This window comes from Morone saxatilis, unplaced genomic scaffold (genome assembly GCF_004916995.1).
Source record: "Morone saxatilis isolate NCDOM2014 unplaced genomic scaffold, NCSU_SB_2.0 Contig12, whole genome shotgun sequence".
In the NCBI taxonomy this organism is placed as follows: Eukaryota; Metazoa; Chordata; class Actinopteri; family Moronidae; genus Morone; species Morone saxatilis.
Window position 1 is genome coordinate 5,078,323 of NW_023339674.1, and position 12,864 is coordinate 5,091,186.

Genomic DNA, 12,864 nt, shown 5'->3' on the forward strand with positions numbered 1-12,864 from the left:
GTAGCTATTTTGACATGCCACAGAAGGAAAAGCACAAGTGTAAATATTAAAATTAATGATGGCTGCCTCAGTTTCGGGGGCCTGGTATTGTGCATGCTGGCTCACTGTCATGGCTTAGTAGCACACTTGAAGAGAACGGAACCATCTTTAATGTTATTAGTAGCACCTGTGGAAAAGGCTTTTTAGTCTCCTGGTCAAACTCACCTGCCATTCCAGTCACCTGACTCTGATTCTGCACACCCATTCACCTATTAGTCTCCTAATATAAATACTGTACCAGTCTATTTACACCTGCTCTTTGCCTTATTGGCGCTTGAACCATCTTAGCAAGTGTTTGAGCTTCTTTTTTGACTGTGCTTTAAACCTAGCTGTTTTGTCTGTGGGTCATTTCTTAAAATCATATTATTTAGCATTTTGCATCATACAAAATAACGCATGCATTTAAGCTCAAATAGCACAGATGTTTGAGATATATCTGAATTTAAAGAATGGAAGGAAGGAGTGTTTAAAACATAATGAATAAACTGTCATTGGGAAGGAACAACTGCATTGTGCTCTTATCTTGTCACTTTGAAAATAATTTTTCATAATTTTGTCATTGTGAATTTTATATCAACATAATTTATTTCTGTGTATTACAGCAAAGCACATTTATCTACCTGAGAGTTCAACAAAGTTTGATATTTTGTTTTTATACCTATTAAAATCTGATTTATGGGTTGAAAATGGATGCGGTATCCTTTGGGTTGAATTAACCAGCGTCTTTGGTCATCTTCTTTCCTCTTGGTTCATGGGTTTTTTCCTCCACCAGCTGTTTCAGTGCAGTGCCGCCAGCTCATTAGGGAAGCAGCTAAAGGCCAGAAGTAATAAGTACCTCAGTAACAGACACGAACACTGACAGCACAACAGTCGAGACCTGACACACTGACCTTTACTCATTACTGCTGGATTGGAGAGGAAAGAAGTGAAGAACACAGACAACGGAAACAAAAAGAGTGAAAGAATGATGTGTGAGAGAGGCTGATAAACTGACATCTACAGGAGACGGAGGCAGAGGAGGAATTAGGAAGAGAAGAAGAAGGACTGAAACAAAGAGGGGAGGTAGATACCTCTGCTCATCAGGAACAGGAGAGGAGAGCAGAAAGAGCCTAAATGCAGGAGATCATAGTGTACATATTGAAATCTGTGTGGAAAAAATCATTCACTAAATCCACCATGTTAGTCACATATCACTTGTTCGATCACCAATAGTATAACAATAGTTTCTGTCATGCAGGTCTGTCAGTTCTGATCCCGTAAATCTACTTGTTTTCCTTACATAACTGTCTGTAATGACACCAAAGCTTTTTATCCACTCAAAAAGGTAAATTAGGTTCAAAACAGGTCAGGAACATTGCATCCATGACTTTTTGGGTCAAGAACAACCGACCAAACTCCTTCAGGGACAGCTGTGGTTGGAGATTGGAAAAGTGGGCTGGAAGGTCACCAATCTAGAGGAAAAGCATTGTGTGAATAGTGCTCCTTCGCACACTTTCAAGCATCACATTCAAGCGTCCTTAAACAAGACACTCAACCCCTTCCAACACTGTAAATCACAGCTTGACATCATGACACATCAGCAAAACAATGTAATGGTATCAAAACAGCACAGTTAACAAATGCTGCTGTTGGTTGAAAACTGCATTTTATTTTGTTAACGCTACAGACACTGAATCTGGTCCAGAAATCCCTGCCACAACAGATCAGCACAGAATAATTACTGTAGGACACTATAGTAAATGTTATAGGAAGCCATATGGAAAGCTGACACTGCTCGCAATAATTAAAACAAAAGATATTGCAGCCACCTGGAGATGAAGAAGCTTCTCCCCACAGCCCCCACGAGGTCGACGTATATCCATGTGGAATCTCTTCCGGACCAGCTGCAGCTTATGTGCCTGATGCATTGATCAACAGCAGTCAAAAATGTCCACAGAAAACCTTTTTCCCAATGAAGGAAATGTTATATTAGTGTACGTAGGTGGGTGGATTGCGGGTTAAGTTCATGCAACAAAAGCACTCTGGTTAAGGTTGGGGAAAGATGGTGGTTTCTGTTAAATGTTGAAGTAAACACATGGTGTCTCATGCTTCAACTCACTATTCACTTTACAACATTTAACCAAGTCACAATCTTCCACCAACCTTGACCAAGCGGTGTGAGTGCCTAAACAGAACCATACATTTTTTTTTACTATTATATAAATGTGATCTTGAGGAGACAGCCTGGGTTGTAAAAGGTGACTAGGAAACTAGGAAAATTTACTAGCAAGTTTTACCTTTATTGTCAAAATTGGTATAAAATGGTTACATTTACAAAAGTTGGGTTTTTGGTAACAATATGGTGACAGTTAACAACAAAATCAGTAAAGGTGTACTCAAATGTTAAATGTTGTCCTAACATATACATTTAATGTTAAATATAGTTAAATAAAGTTAAACTGAAACCAGAAACTATTTAATCAAAGAATAAATAAACGATTATGAATTTGACAACCGTTTTCCGGTGCTTGACAGTTTTTGTCAAACTTTTCAATCTGTTTCCTGTTTTGAATTATGGGCCTAATTTCAGAGCAAAAGGTCTCTCTCTTTGGAGTGTGACCTTCTTGTTTCCTGAGGATGTGTGTGTGTGCTGGTCGATGGGAGCTAAAATCAATACAAGTTTGATTAGTACATGGTTGCTCAATAGAAACAGATTTTAAAATAAACCTAGCTAAATTGTTGTATTGAATGCAGAATATTTCATTATTAAAATGTATTCATCCAGAGGCCAATGAAAGCAAACCGTTTTTTCTACTAAAAGGTCAATTCTGTTCTAATCTATTGAGTCTACACAGGGGATTTTGGTGTCCATGTTCTCATTTACTTAAGTTTTCCAACAAGTCCCCCCAAAATTAGTGTATTCCTCCAAATAAGTAAATATGTGTCATTGCTGCAAATCATACATGGATTTATTTGGGCTAGCACGAAAGCATCAAAGGGAATGTTATTTTAGATGCTTCCTCCTGGCACAGTGTTAGGATGCAGGCCAAGGACGTGCGGTGTCAAGGCTGGATTATGACTTTTTTATGCCGTCAGGGGTGGGAGATGGAACAGAAACTCAGAGATAACAAGTTCAGTTCCCACAGCAACTAGTTCGAGCCCATCAGAAACCACAAGTGTTATACAAGTGTCCTTGATTTTCTCGGATAAGAGCGCCATCTCAGTGCCTAACGTCATTTTGGAACCTACTGAGAAGCCTCTGTATGCCACTTTAGTAAAGTTAGTTTAATTAGAAGTTTCCCTCTCACTCTTACCATGAAAACTCTGACACAGACAACAGATTTCTTCATGTATTTGAATAAAGCAAATTCATACCTACATTCAGAAAGGTTTGTGTTTAATATATGATTTATTCTGCATTCAGGCAGAAGGACAGCACCTTCCTCACAGCACCGGAAACACAAACAGTCCAACAGAATGACAGGACAGCAAAAGGAAACACGTATGACAATATGGTGCTATGGTGATGTCGTATGGTTTACATAAACTGGAAGAAAGCGTATTAAATACAATTATTTTGTGTATATAATTTATGTAATTTATTAATTATTAGCATCTCATTGTCCAAATTGCCCATGTTTTCTCCTTGTGTGCTGCGCAACATCTGCTTTTAAATTGCAAAAAGTTCAAATGTTATAACTTTGAACAACAATACCATTACCGTTGCTAGAATTCTCTGCAGGCCTCACCTAAGCTTACTGTCCTGCTCTTATCCATTGACATGACATTCGGTTTGCAGTCTACTGTTTGCCTGAATACATGTGAATGCAGCATTAACCCCATAAAACTTTTCTTTTTTTAGGTTTTATTACAAATTTCCCAGCAATCAATTCACACATTATAATATAGTCTTGACTAGCCAAGTTATTTATTACCTTTTTAATGCTGCAACCATATTTAGTAAATCACTACCTAGTAGTTACTAAAGGCTTAGGCAGAACTTCACACACAAACTTAGTGATTGATTTATGAATAGCTCGAGCAATCCAATCCTGTTCTCTATAACCACAGTCGGCTCTCCAAGTAATGGAGGCTCGACCACAGAGAGACCCTTCAAGCCAGCTACCATGACACCAGAGCCACAGCCAGGCAAGTCCCTCCTTAGACAGAGCCTTCTCCACAAGGAGAATTAACTTCAGCCTTCGTCTCTCTTAATAAGACAGTAAAAGAACACAACACGCAGCGCATTATTTCTATCCGTTCTATTCTAATTCCAGTCTCCACCATGTTAGTGTCGACTGGGAAATAGAGGCTGACACAACGCTTGTCAGGGCAATGGCTTAGAAGAAGCAGATGTGCGCGCCAAATAAAAGTAATGTTTGGTTAGCACTGATGCACTGTTGTTCCATACAGTACCAAGTGAAGGAAAGGTGAAAACACTAAAGGAGACAAAAAGAGGACAGATGGGGAAAAGGATATAAGCCATTACAAGAGGAAAAATCACCCAAAGCCAGTGGGTCTCAAAGAGAGGCAGTAAGACACGGACAGCCAAGCAGAGACAGACAGTATTACCAGGTCAAGATTTGTAAATGTGTCTGTGAGGGCTTGGGGGAATTTGAAAAGGTTTTAAGCTGATTTGAGTTGGAGAGTCATATAGTTGCAGTGGATTTTAGGTGGAGCTTAGGGTGTTTTTCTGACAACCTGGGAGATAATATGTAGCTATATATAAAAAGATGACTTGGCACCAGAGCAAACAAACAGCAATATCAACATTCTCAGAGATGGGAAGCAACAAATAAAAAGTTCTAAAAGGAGCAGTTTTTAACATAGCAGGTCACTGGAACATGTGTGTGAAGTAACGTCCATTATAAAGACCTTGAAAACAGGTACAGCAACAATGAAACCAGTTTTAGGGGTTTTTAGCCAACTGCAGCAGAGTAAAATTAGGACCAGCCCCTAGAGATGCTGTCTTTGGGGAGTTTCAACAAAATGTGGGAGGCAGGATTGCTAAGTGATGGGACTAAGAGGGAGTTTATGAAGGAGAAAGAAGTTTGCAGCTTGGCTTAAAGAGTGTTGTGTTTTGTTAAGAAATATATGTGACAAAACTGAGGGAGATGTCATACAGAAGCAACGATATTTTTATTGCGTCATCTTGTTTGCTGTGTGATTTACCTACTCTGCAGGTGGTCGTTACCTGGAATACCTGAGGGCTCTGGCGTGTACCCAGGTTGCAGCAGCTCTTCCTCCCTTCTCCCTACAGGCACCCATTTGTTTGGTTTAGCATGTCCTAAGTTTATGTTTATGCCTTACAGCATACACACATACACACACACACACACACACACACACAGCCTTAACTCATTCACACTTACACCACTGACACCTTAATATTTAAATTGGCACTTTGGATTTGCTTAATAGGGTTCGATTTGGTTTAATAAAATATATTTTGATAAAACTGTTTCACACTGGTGTGTGACTCTTATTTGTTGTGGCCGATTCATTGTTGTTGGGTAGTCATAGCATAGTCTCAGTTACTGTGTGTTTTTTTTAAGGATCTATCATGGATTTACAACTTTTGTAAGTAGATTGAGTGACGGTTGTGGAAGCAAAATAGAAAGAAAGCTATGCTGGGGGGCTTTTAGCTGCATTTTTTCAAGGAATTAGGCAATATTTACCCTTATAATTAGATTTATGGAGAGAGTGACTACCTCAAGATTAAAAGGATTTGAGCAGAGAAGCTCTGGAATTTAACCAGATAAGGTATTTAAGAGCAGCACCTGGAGAGGCAGAGGTGGCACATAAACATCACACAAAGATCAATACCTCATTCTATGGTTCCCTCCACAACCTACAGCCCCTTGCTAATGTTTAAATCCCCTTTTCAAATCTAAATTAGTACTTCCAGAAAATGATTACTGGGGATTGATGAAGTGTTCCAAACCTATTTCAGAATAATTACAGTGGTTCTAATGTGCAATTATCAGTATGGCCCACTGAAAAACAGAGACCGTTTAGATGTTAAATACCGCCATTAACATTTGCCTATAAATGTTAAATGCTGTCATTAACATTTGGCTATAAGATGGAATGAAGTTATCTCAATGTTTTCTTGGCAGCCCACATGAGGCTGGGTTAAAATTACAATTACAGCAGACCACACTCTACAAGGAGCACAACAAGAGAGAGGCAGGCCGGGATATGGCCTGAAAATACAGGAAGAAACAATGAAAAAAAGAGTAAAGGTGACAGTGAAAGGGGAGCGCACAAAGAGGGAAAAGTGGTTTAGGAAAGATGGAAAAACACAAGCAGCAAAATGGGGGTAAAAACTAGGGTGAGTTGGAGAAGTGTCCATCAGCAGCCTTTATCCATAAATGTTGATATTTATACTTTTGCGAACTTTACATAATGGAAAGACCCGCCCCTACCCTGCCTCTGATTGGGCCCGACCCTGACATTTTCTTTTAACCCTAACTATCTCATCACTCCTCATGCTTAAACCTAACCAACCAGCCAATCGGAGGCAGAGTAGGTGATAAATGTACAAACATATTTGGAAGTTCAGCTTCATTCACCTTTTACATTTGTGTTGTGGCTCCAGCTGAAAATTCTTGGAGTTGAATGTCCAATAACTTCTGCCTCTTAAAAGACATCCAGTTAACAGACTGATGCCAGGATCAGTGCTGTAAAGCTTTGAATGTGATCTGGGTGTGAGTTGCATGAAACACAACTATCTATTTCACATAGCCACTACAGATTTCAGCGTCTCCTCTCTGTATCTCTGCATGCTGAAATTTGCACATACTGTACATTGGCAACCAATTAGGATGTGTCTAATCTACCCTGTGGGGAACTTCTACTCAACACTAACATTTCTCGAAGCTCTATAAAAGCAGCAAGACAGTCAGAGACGAGTTTGTTGACTGACTCAGCTGGATCATTGATCATCAGGCGTACCACCACTACTTGGCACAGAAGCGAGCTGCCACTTGAACGTATGACAAGCAAAAGTGTGAGGACTGGTGTGCTTTACAAAAACAAATATTTCCAGTGCAACCCCCATTTGGAGCTCAGTTTGCTCTCAATCAGTGAAAACAGCAGCTGTCCCAGACCAGTCCCCTCTGTCCTTGTCTCAGAACCACCAATGCAGACTATACACGTACTGGATACTGAAGGCTTTCAGTAGCACTAATCAGCTTGTATAAAGAGCACATGTTGCTAATCTGTTATGCACATATTGTGCCTTTTTGTGTGTAAAAACCAGGTTGCCACTGTGCTGAGATTTTTAGCATGTCTGGCCTCATTATTTTTTATTTTAAGGAGTGGCACAGTTAAGAATAGGGGAGGTGACTTCTCAAACAAACTAGTGCATGGTCCCACACTGTATACAGTAATAGCTATCGGATTCTGTCCGGTCAATATTATAAGGTTTTTACCACAATGTTGTATGTTTTTCATATTGTATTATTACATATAAATATAGTACTGTAATGCTAGGATGCTTATAACACCAGACGGGAGGGATTAGAAGAGATTTTTGAAGGTGCATTAACATTTGTTTGAATGTTGATGAATGAACATTGTCCCTTTTCAAATTATAGTAACAGTAAACATAAAGTCAGGTGCCATACATTGATGTAATGTAAATGTATTTGCCTTTTCTTGATTAAATAACAGAACAAATCTTATCTTTAACTTTAATTTGCTTATATTGGCTTGGCGTTTCAGAATGCAGACTGAACTCACATTGTCAATATCAGCAGACTTATTATACTTAAAGGCTGCTCTTTAGTTTTACTGTATACAATTACCCCTCTCCAGCAGTGTAGTTTACATCAACAATGTTTTTCCCTTGTTGGTGCAAAAAAAACAAACATCTTCGTCTGTTGCTGAGACCATCAGCTTTGAGCTTATGCCTCCTTGGCCTCTATACCAGAGCCGTCTGTTAGAGCATCCCTGCTGGGCTCCGTGTCAAGGCCCCTATTTCTGGCCTCTCCCCAACTTGGTGACACACTAATTGTCCACTTTGCACATTGTTATCCACCTGGGAATAACGACTGTTAATGCCAGTTTAGGGCCGTTGCTTCCTCCCGTGGCTGTTGGCCACCTTCAGTATCCAGTCATAGTAGGACACAACACTGGAAGAGGAGGCAGCACTGTGATGGGATTAAAACACCATGTGTGAACAGTCCTGGCAATGCCAGCCCCCATATGGGCTGACCAGCAGAGATGCAACTAACAAGTAGCAGCGAGGGCCAAGGAGGCATGTGGGAGTTTTGTAACCTCTACATCCCAGCTGGCCACTTGGCATCTGATAGAGATTTTTTGAGTCGGTTTTAACTACTTTGTGATGGACAGGACATTTCAACTTGCTGTGTTATTTAGTTTTGCTTTTCCCTGCCCCAGTTGAGTCCAGAATCCTGAGAAATTCACAAGCTGAGAAAATCAGACAAAATAAAAGAATACTGTTTCTGTAGTTACTCCAGGCACACACATATTTCACATATTTCCCAAGATTTTTTTTTATCTTTCCTGAATCTGCCCTCACTGAACTCACCCACTGCTCAAAGACACCATATAATTTGCTGAAGGGGAGTGGTTTCTAAAAGTTTTTGTGTTGGAATGTGTTATATAGGAAAAGAAATGATCACCCTTAACAATCAATCAATCACACAGTCAAAAAAACAACATTCTGCTGGTGTATCTTCAATTTGTCTCCAAGTTGGTCAAATTATTCTTATAGTAGGAGTAAAAGTAAAAGAAATCTCAGACTCCCTGATAATTCTCTGCTGTGGAACCAAAGTCAGCCGCTGAGCTCCGTAAATGAAGAAATCTGCAAACTGTTCCCTCCAAAAAACTCAAAAACAAGCCATGATAGCCCTTCACAAAACCCCACATCAGCATCCAGTAGAGAGCTCCCTCTTGAATTTTTATTGTTGTGGGAGAATCACAACTTAGATTTACACCCCTATTGAGAGGAGGTGGCCCTGTGGAGAGTTTTTGATGTACTAGTCTAATATAATTCCAATGCATTTTTATATACAATACAGATAGCTGGCAGTAACTGCTGTCCTATCTATCTGTCTATCTGTCTATGTATCCTCTTTATCTCTGTCTCTACTCCTAGCCACCACAGAGGTACTCTCAGACTGAGTGAATCCAATTGAGGTTTGCCTTTGATGTTTTTCGCTCTGCGTCCTGTAGAGAAGACTCTCCTGCACTAAGGGGAAAATGCACCACTGCAGCCCACAGAACACAACACATCTCAGTAAAAAAAAGAGGGAGATTCAGTCGAGGGACATTGCTTTTTCTCAGTCTGTTCCCAACATTTCACTGGCCTGGAGCTGCTTTTTGACAGCTGATGTCAACAACTGACCGAGTGCATAAAGTTTAAAGCTGCACAGGGCAAAACTTTTTATGGATAGCCGGCCCCTCAAACCCCTCACTGTTTATGGTTTGAAACACAACTGTGAAAAAATGGAAAAGGTCACAGCTGTAACAGAAAAGGTTAGAGAAGAGTTTTAGCCATGGAGCTTAAGCTATAGGGAACATCAATCTGTACATTTAGCTTTTTTTCTGACCAGATACTTCCAGGTACTGTGGAATCAGAGGAATGAAACTGAAAAGTCCTTTTGCACATTCGCATTTGCGTGTTTTCCACCGCATCTGAAGAGCTGTGAAGATTAGGCAAATTAGCCCAGTGATGGATTTTTAGAAAACATGCCAGCATTTGAATTGCAATTTTCACACACAGGGAAACAACACCCTGATGTTCTTTTAGTGTTAATTGGTTTGTGATTCTAATGGATGTAATGAATAAATAAAAGAAAAAGAGACATACAGAGACGAAAACAGGAGACTCTTGATTGTCTGTTTCTAAAGAAGATAATCTACTGAGTCTTTGGTAAATTATCTCTGATTTGCCATGAAACTATCATAAAATTAAGCTTTGTTTCTCTGGTTCACTCTCTAGCTCTATCAACCACTGTTCACTCTCTCTCTCTCATTTTACATTGCTGAAAGCCTTTCTTTAAAACAGTTGTTTTTAACATTAATAAACAACAGACAATGTACACCTTTTGTTATAGGCACCATGTACCTCCTCACGCTGTGAATGTAAATTGTACACATGCTGAAGTTGCAGATCTATGTGTGACCAATCAGTGACGCGGAACCATCAGAAAGTACTATCTCCAGAACAGAGGTATTTTTTACACTTTAAACTACTGTACACAAACAGAATTTATTGCCTCGTTCTTCCGGGCAAAACACAAAAAAGTTCCTCCAAAAGGTTCTTGATTCCCTAAAGGTACAGTGGAAACACCTAAACTGATAATCCAGCAAGACCCAATCAAAAACATTACCAAACACAGAAGATTTACAAAGCAAGGTACATATATATGCAGGGGACACACATAGACAAGGAGCACCAGATGCAGCCACAAACAATGTTTTCGCACCGCTGGTTTAAACCGCAGAATCAGCATCTGGAAACAACTTCAGGAGTATCATTCAAGTTAAATTGCACAATGTAAATCTAAAATTCTTTCTTCAAGAACGGTCCCATCCCTGCAAATCAAAATGCTTAAATGCGTTAAATTTATAGAAAATAGTGTCTTAAACAGCAGTGATTGAGCCCTCTCTCTTCAGAGAAACAGGGTTTAATCAACAATGACTGAATCATTGTCGACACCTCTTTTACACACTAATAAGGATTTTACAGCTATGTTAGATTAAGTATGAGTAATGAATTCTGTGTAATAAAGTCACTCAAACTTTTAAAACCTGGGTTTACTGAGGCGTAAAGCTCTCCAGTGTAGCTTTAAATGAGACACTGAAACAAAATCCTGCACCAAGCAAAGTAAGCCTGCAGTATAGTCAATGCCCGGATCCGCTCGGTGATTATTTATGACGCTGTCCAGGGTATAAATCCGTCTGTGAAATTTGCAGTCGCTGCAAGTGGTAAAATATTTAAGTTGGACAATGGACATAGCAATGAATGGTTCCTCACCTTCTCTCCTGTTGACCTTGGCAAAGACCGGCCCATGGCTGCTGGTTAGCTGGGAGGAGCTTCTGAATGAAGACGGCGGCAGATTGGTCACCAGTGGGCTGTCACATACTTCTGTTAACCAATCACAAAGCAGAAAAGACAGGGATCAATATTTAGAATCATTAATAGTTTCATTGAACCTATGAACCAATCTGTTACAGTGTGTTATCTCATTAAAATGTTAGTGAAAAGTAGATTGAATGAAGTGAGAAAGTTTTATTCTAATTGAAAGGTTAAATTGAAGCTCTCCGGAGTACCCATAACAGATAATTATAGGTTGGGGCAGATAATGGGTCACACAGAGCAGGAACAAGAATAAAACAACTTGGTTTCAGAGGGAGAGGAAAGTCAGCGGAGACCTTTTCATGCCTCACTTTGATGTTTATACATTAAATGTCAAGGATAGGAATAGGACTTATAAGTTGAGTACAAATTGACCCATGAACAGAAAGTATCTGCAAAAGAATGTCATTGTATGAACAGTCATTACTGACAGAATTTACTATTATAAAGTTATAATGTACACTCTCATTGTATTGTTGATTGTGTACATTTGTGGTTACTGATCATTATAAGAAGACAACTGGCAGTATAAACACATTTTGTCCAATGCTTGACTTTGACTTGAAATTTGTGGCTTGACTCACCCATGCATTATCTGACTTTTGAGTGTTTATGTTACAAGACAACTGGAGATATTGTAGAGCATTATGTTTCTTTCACTATCTTATCTATCTTTATTTCTCTCTTTTTTATTTTGTTTACATAAACAATTGCAAAAATACGGAGTAGGAAGCTATACTAAACATGATTACTGTTGTTCTGCAGCTGTAAAAAGCAGTTATGAAACAGGAGCTGTAACCAAATTTGTCATGTATCTCTGGGGAAGCAGTTTCCCCAGACTACATGATTATTAGGTAATTATCAAATGTTCACTAGATTACATGATTATTGTGTAAGTTTAACCTAAAATCTCTGTTTCAATGGTTGGTGTTTCCCATTACTGAGAAGAGAAGAAGTTCAAATTATTCACAATCCATTTAGAAATGTCCGATCCTGTGTCCCTACGCTTACAACAAGGCTTCAGCTGAGATTACTTTGTCAACATTATTGGACTTCATTTCAAGCACAGAGGGATTTTCATTACCTGAGACTATAAACCACAGGCTGTTGACAGTTTTGAATAGCCTGTCATATCCACCTAAGTCTGCATGGTCTAACTCCTCTTCTCTCTGCAAGCACTTCAGACGCTCTCTGTGCATTTCTTTTCAAGCTCAGGTCCTTTACTGCAGGTTTTGTGTAGTAGAGCACAGCACAATCACCACTCTAAATTCTCCTCTGCCTGCCACTGATGTGTTTGTTAATTGGTATGTGAAATTTTGTGTTCTCCCAGTTCTTGATTTTCAAAACTCTGATTAATGTTGTATATGTTTTGTGATGCAAAAAAGATGCTTTAAAATGCAACACTTTCCTAGCAAACTACTGCACAGTTTGCTCCAAGTATGAAAGTATTAGGGAACTACTGTAAACATCCCATTCAAATCTCTGGTTTATATAGGTTATCTTTGAATTAGCTGTTTTTATCTACAGAGGGATAGACATCTACAGGGGTTATTTTCTACGGAGGCCACCATGTTTAACCATCATATTTTTGCAGTGGCCCAAAATGGACAAGTTTTATGGTCACTAGTTTCTCATTTACATTTAGAAGATGGGTGGCACACCACTGAAGCCACTAAATCCTACACACTGGTACTTTTAGGACCATGTACTGACACTGACAACATGTTGGCAAA

The 12,864-nt window shown here is 39.3% G+C and overlaps 1 protein-coding gene across 1 annotated transcript in view; it reads right to left on the bottom strand.

The window, feature by feature from the left end:
* Positions 1-12,864, bottom strand: part of LOC118322005 (contactin-associated protein-like 4) — a 90,034-nt gene that overhangs the window by 62,211 nt on the left and 14,959 nt on the right. The window contains exon 2 of the mRNA XM_035653583.1: positions 11,030-11,140. Coding sequence (XP_035509476.1) covers positions 11,030-11,140 — 111 coding nt within the window. The remainder of the gene's footprint in view (positions 1-11,029; positions 11,141-12,864) is intronic.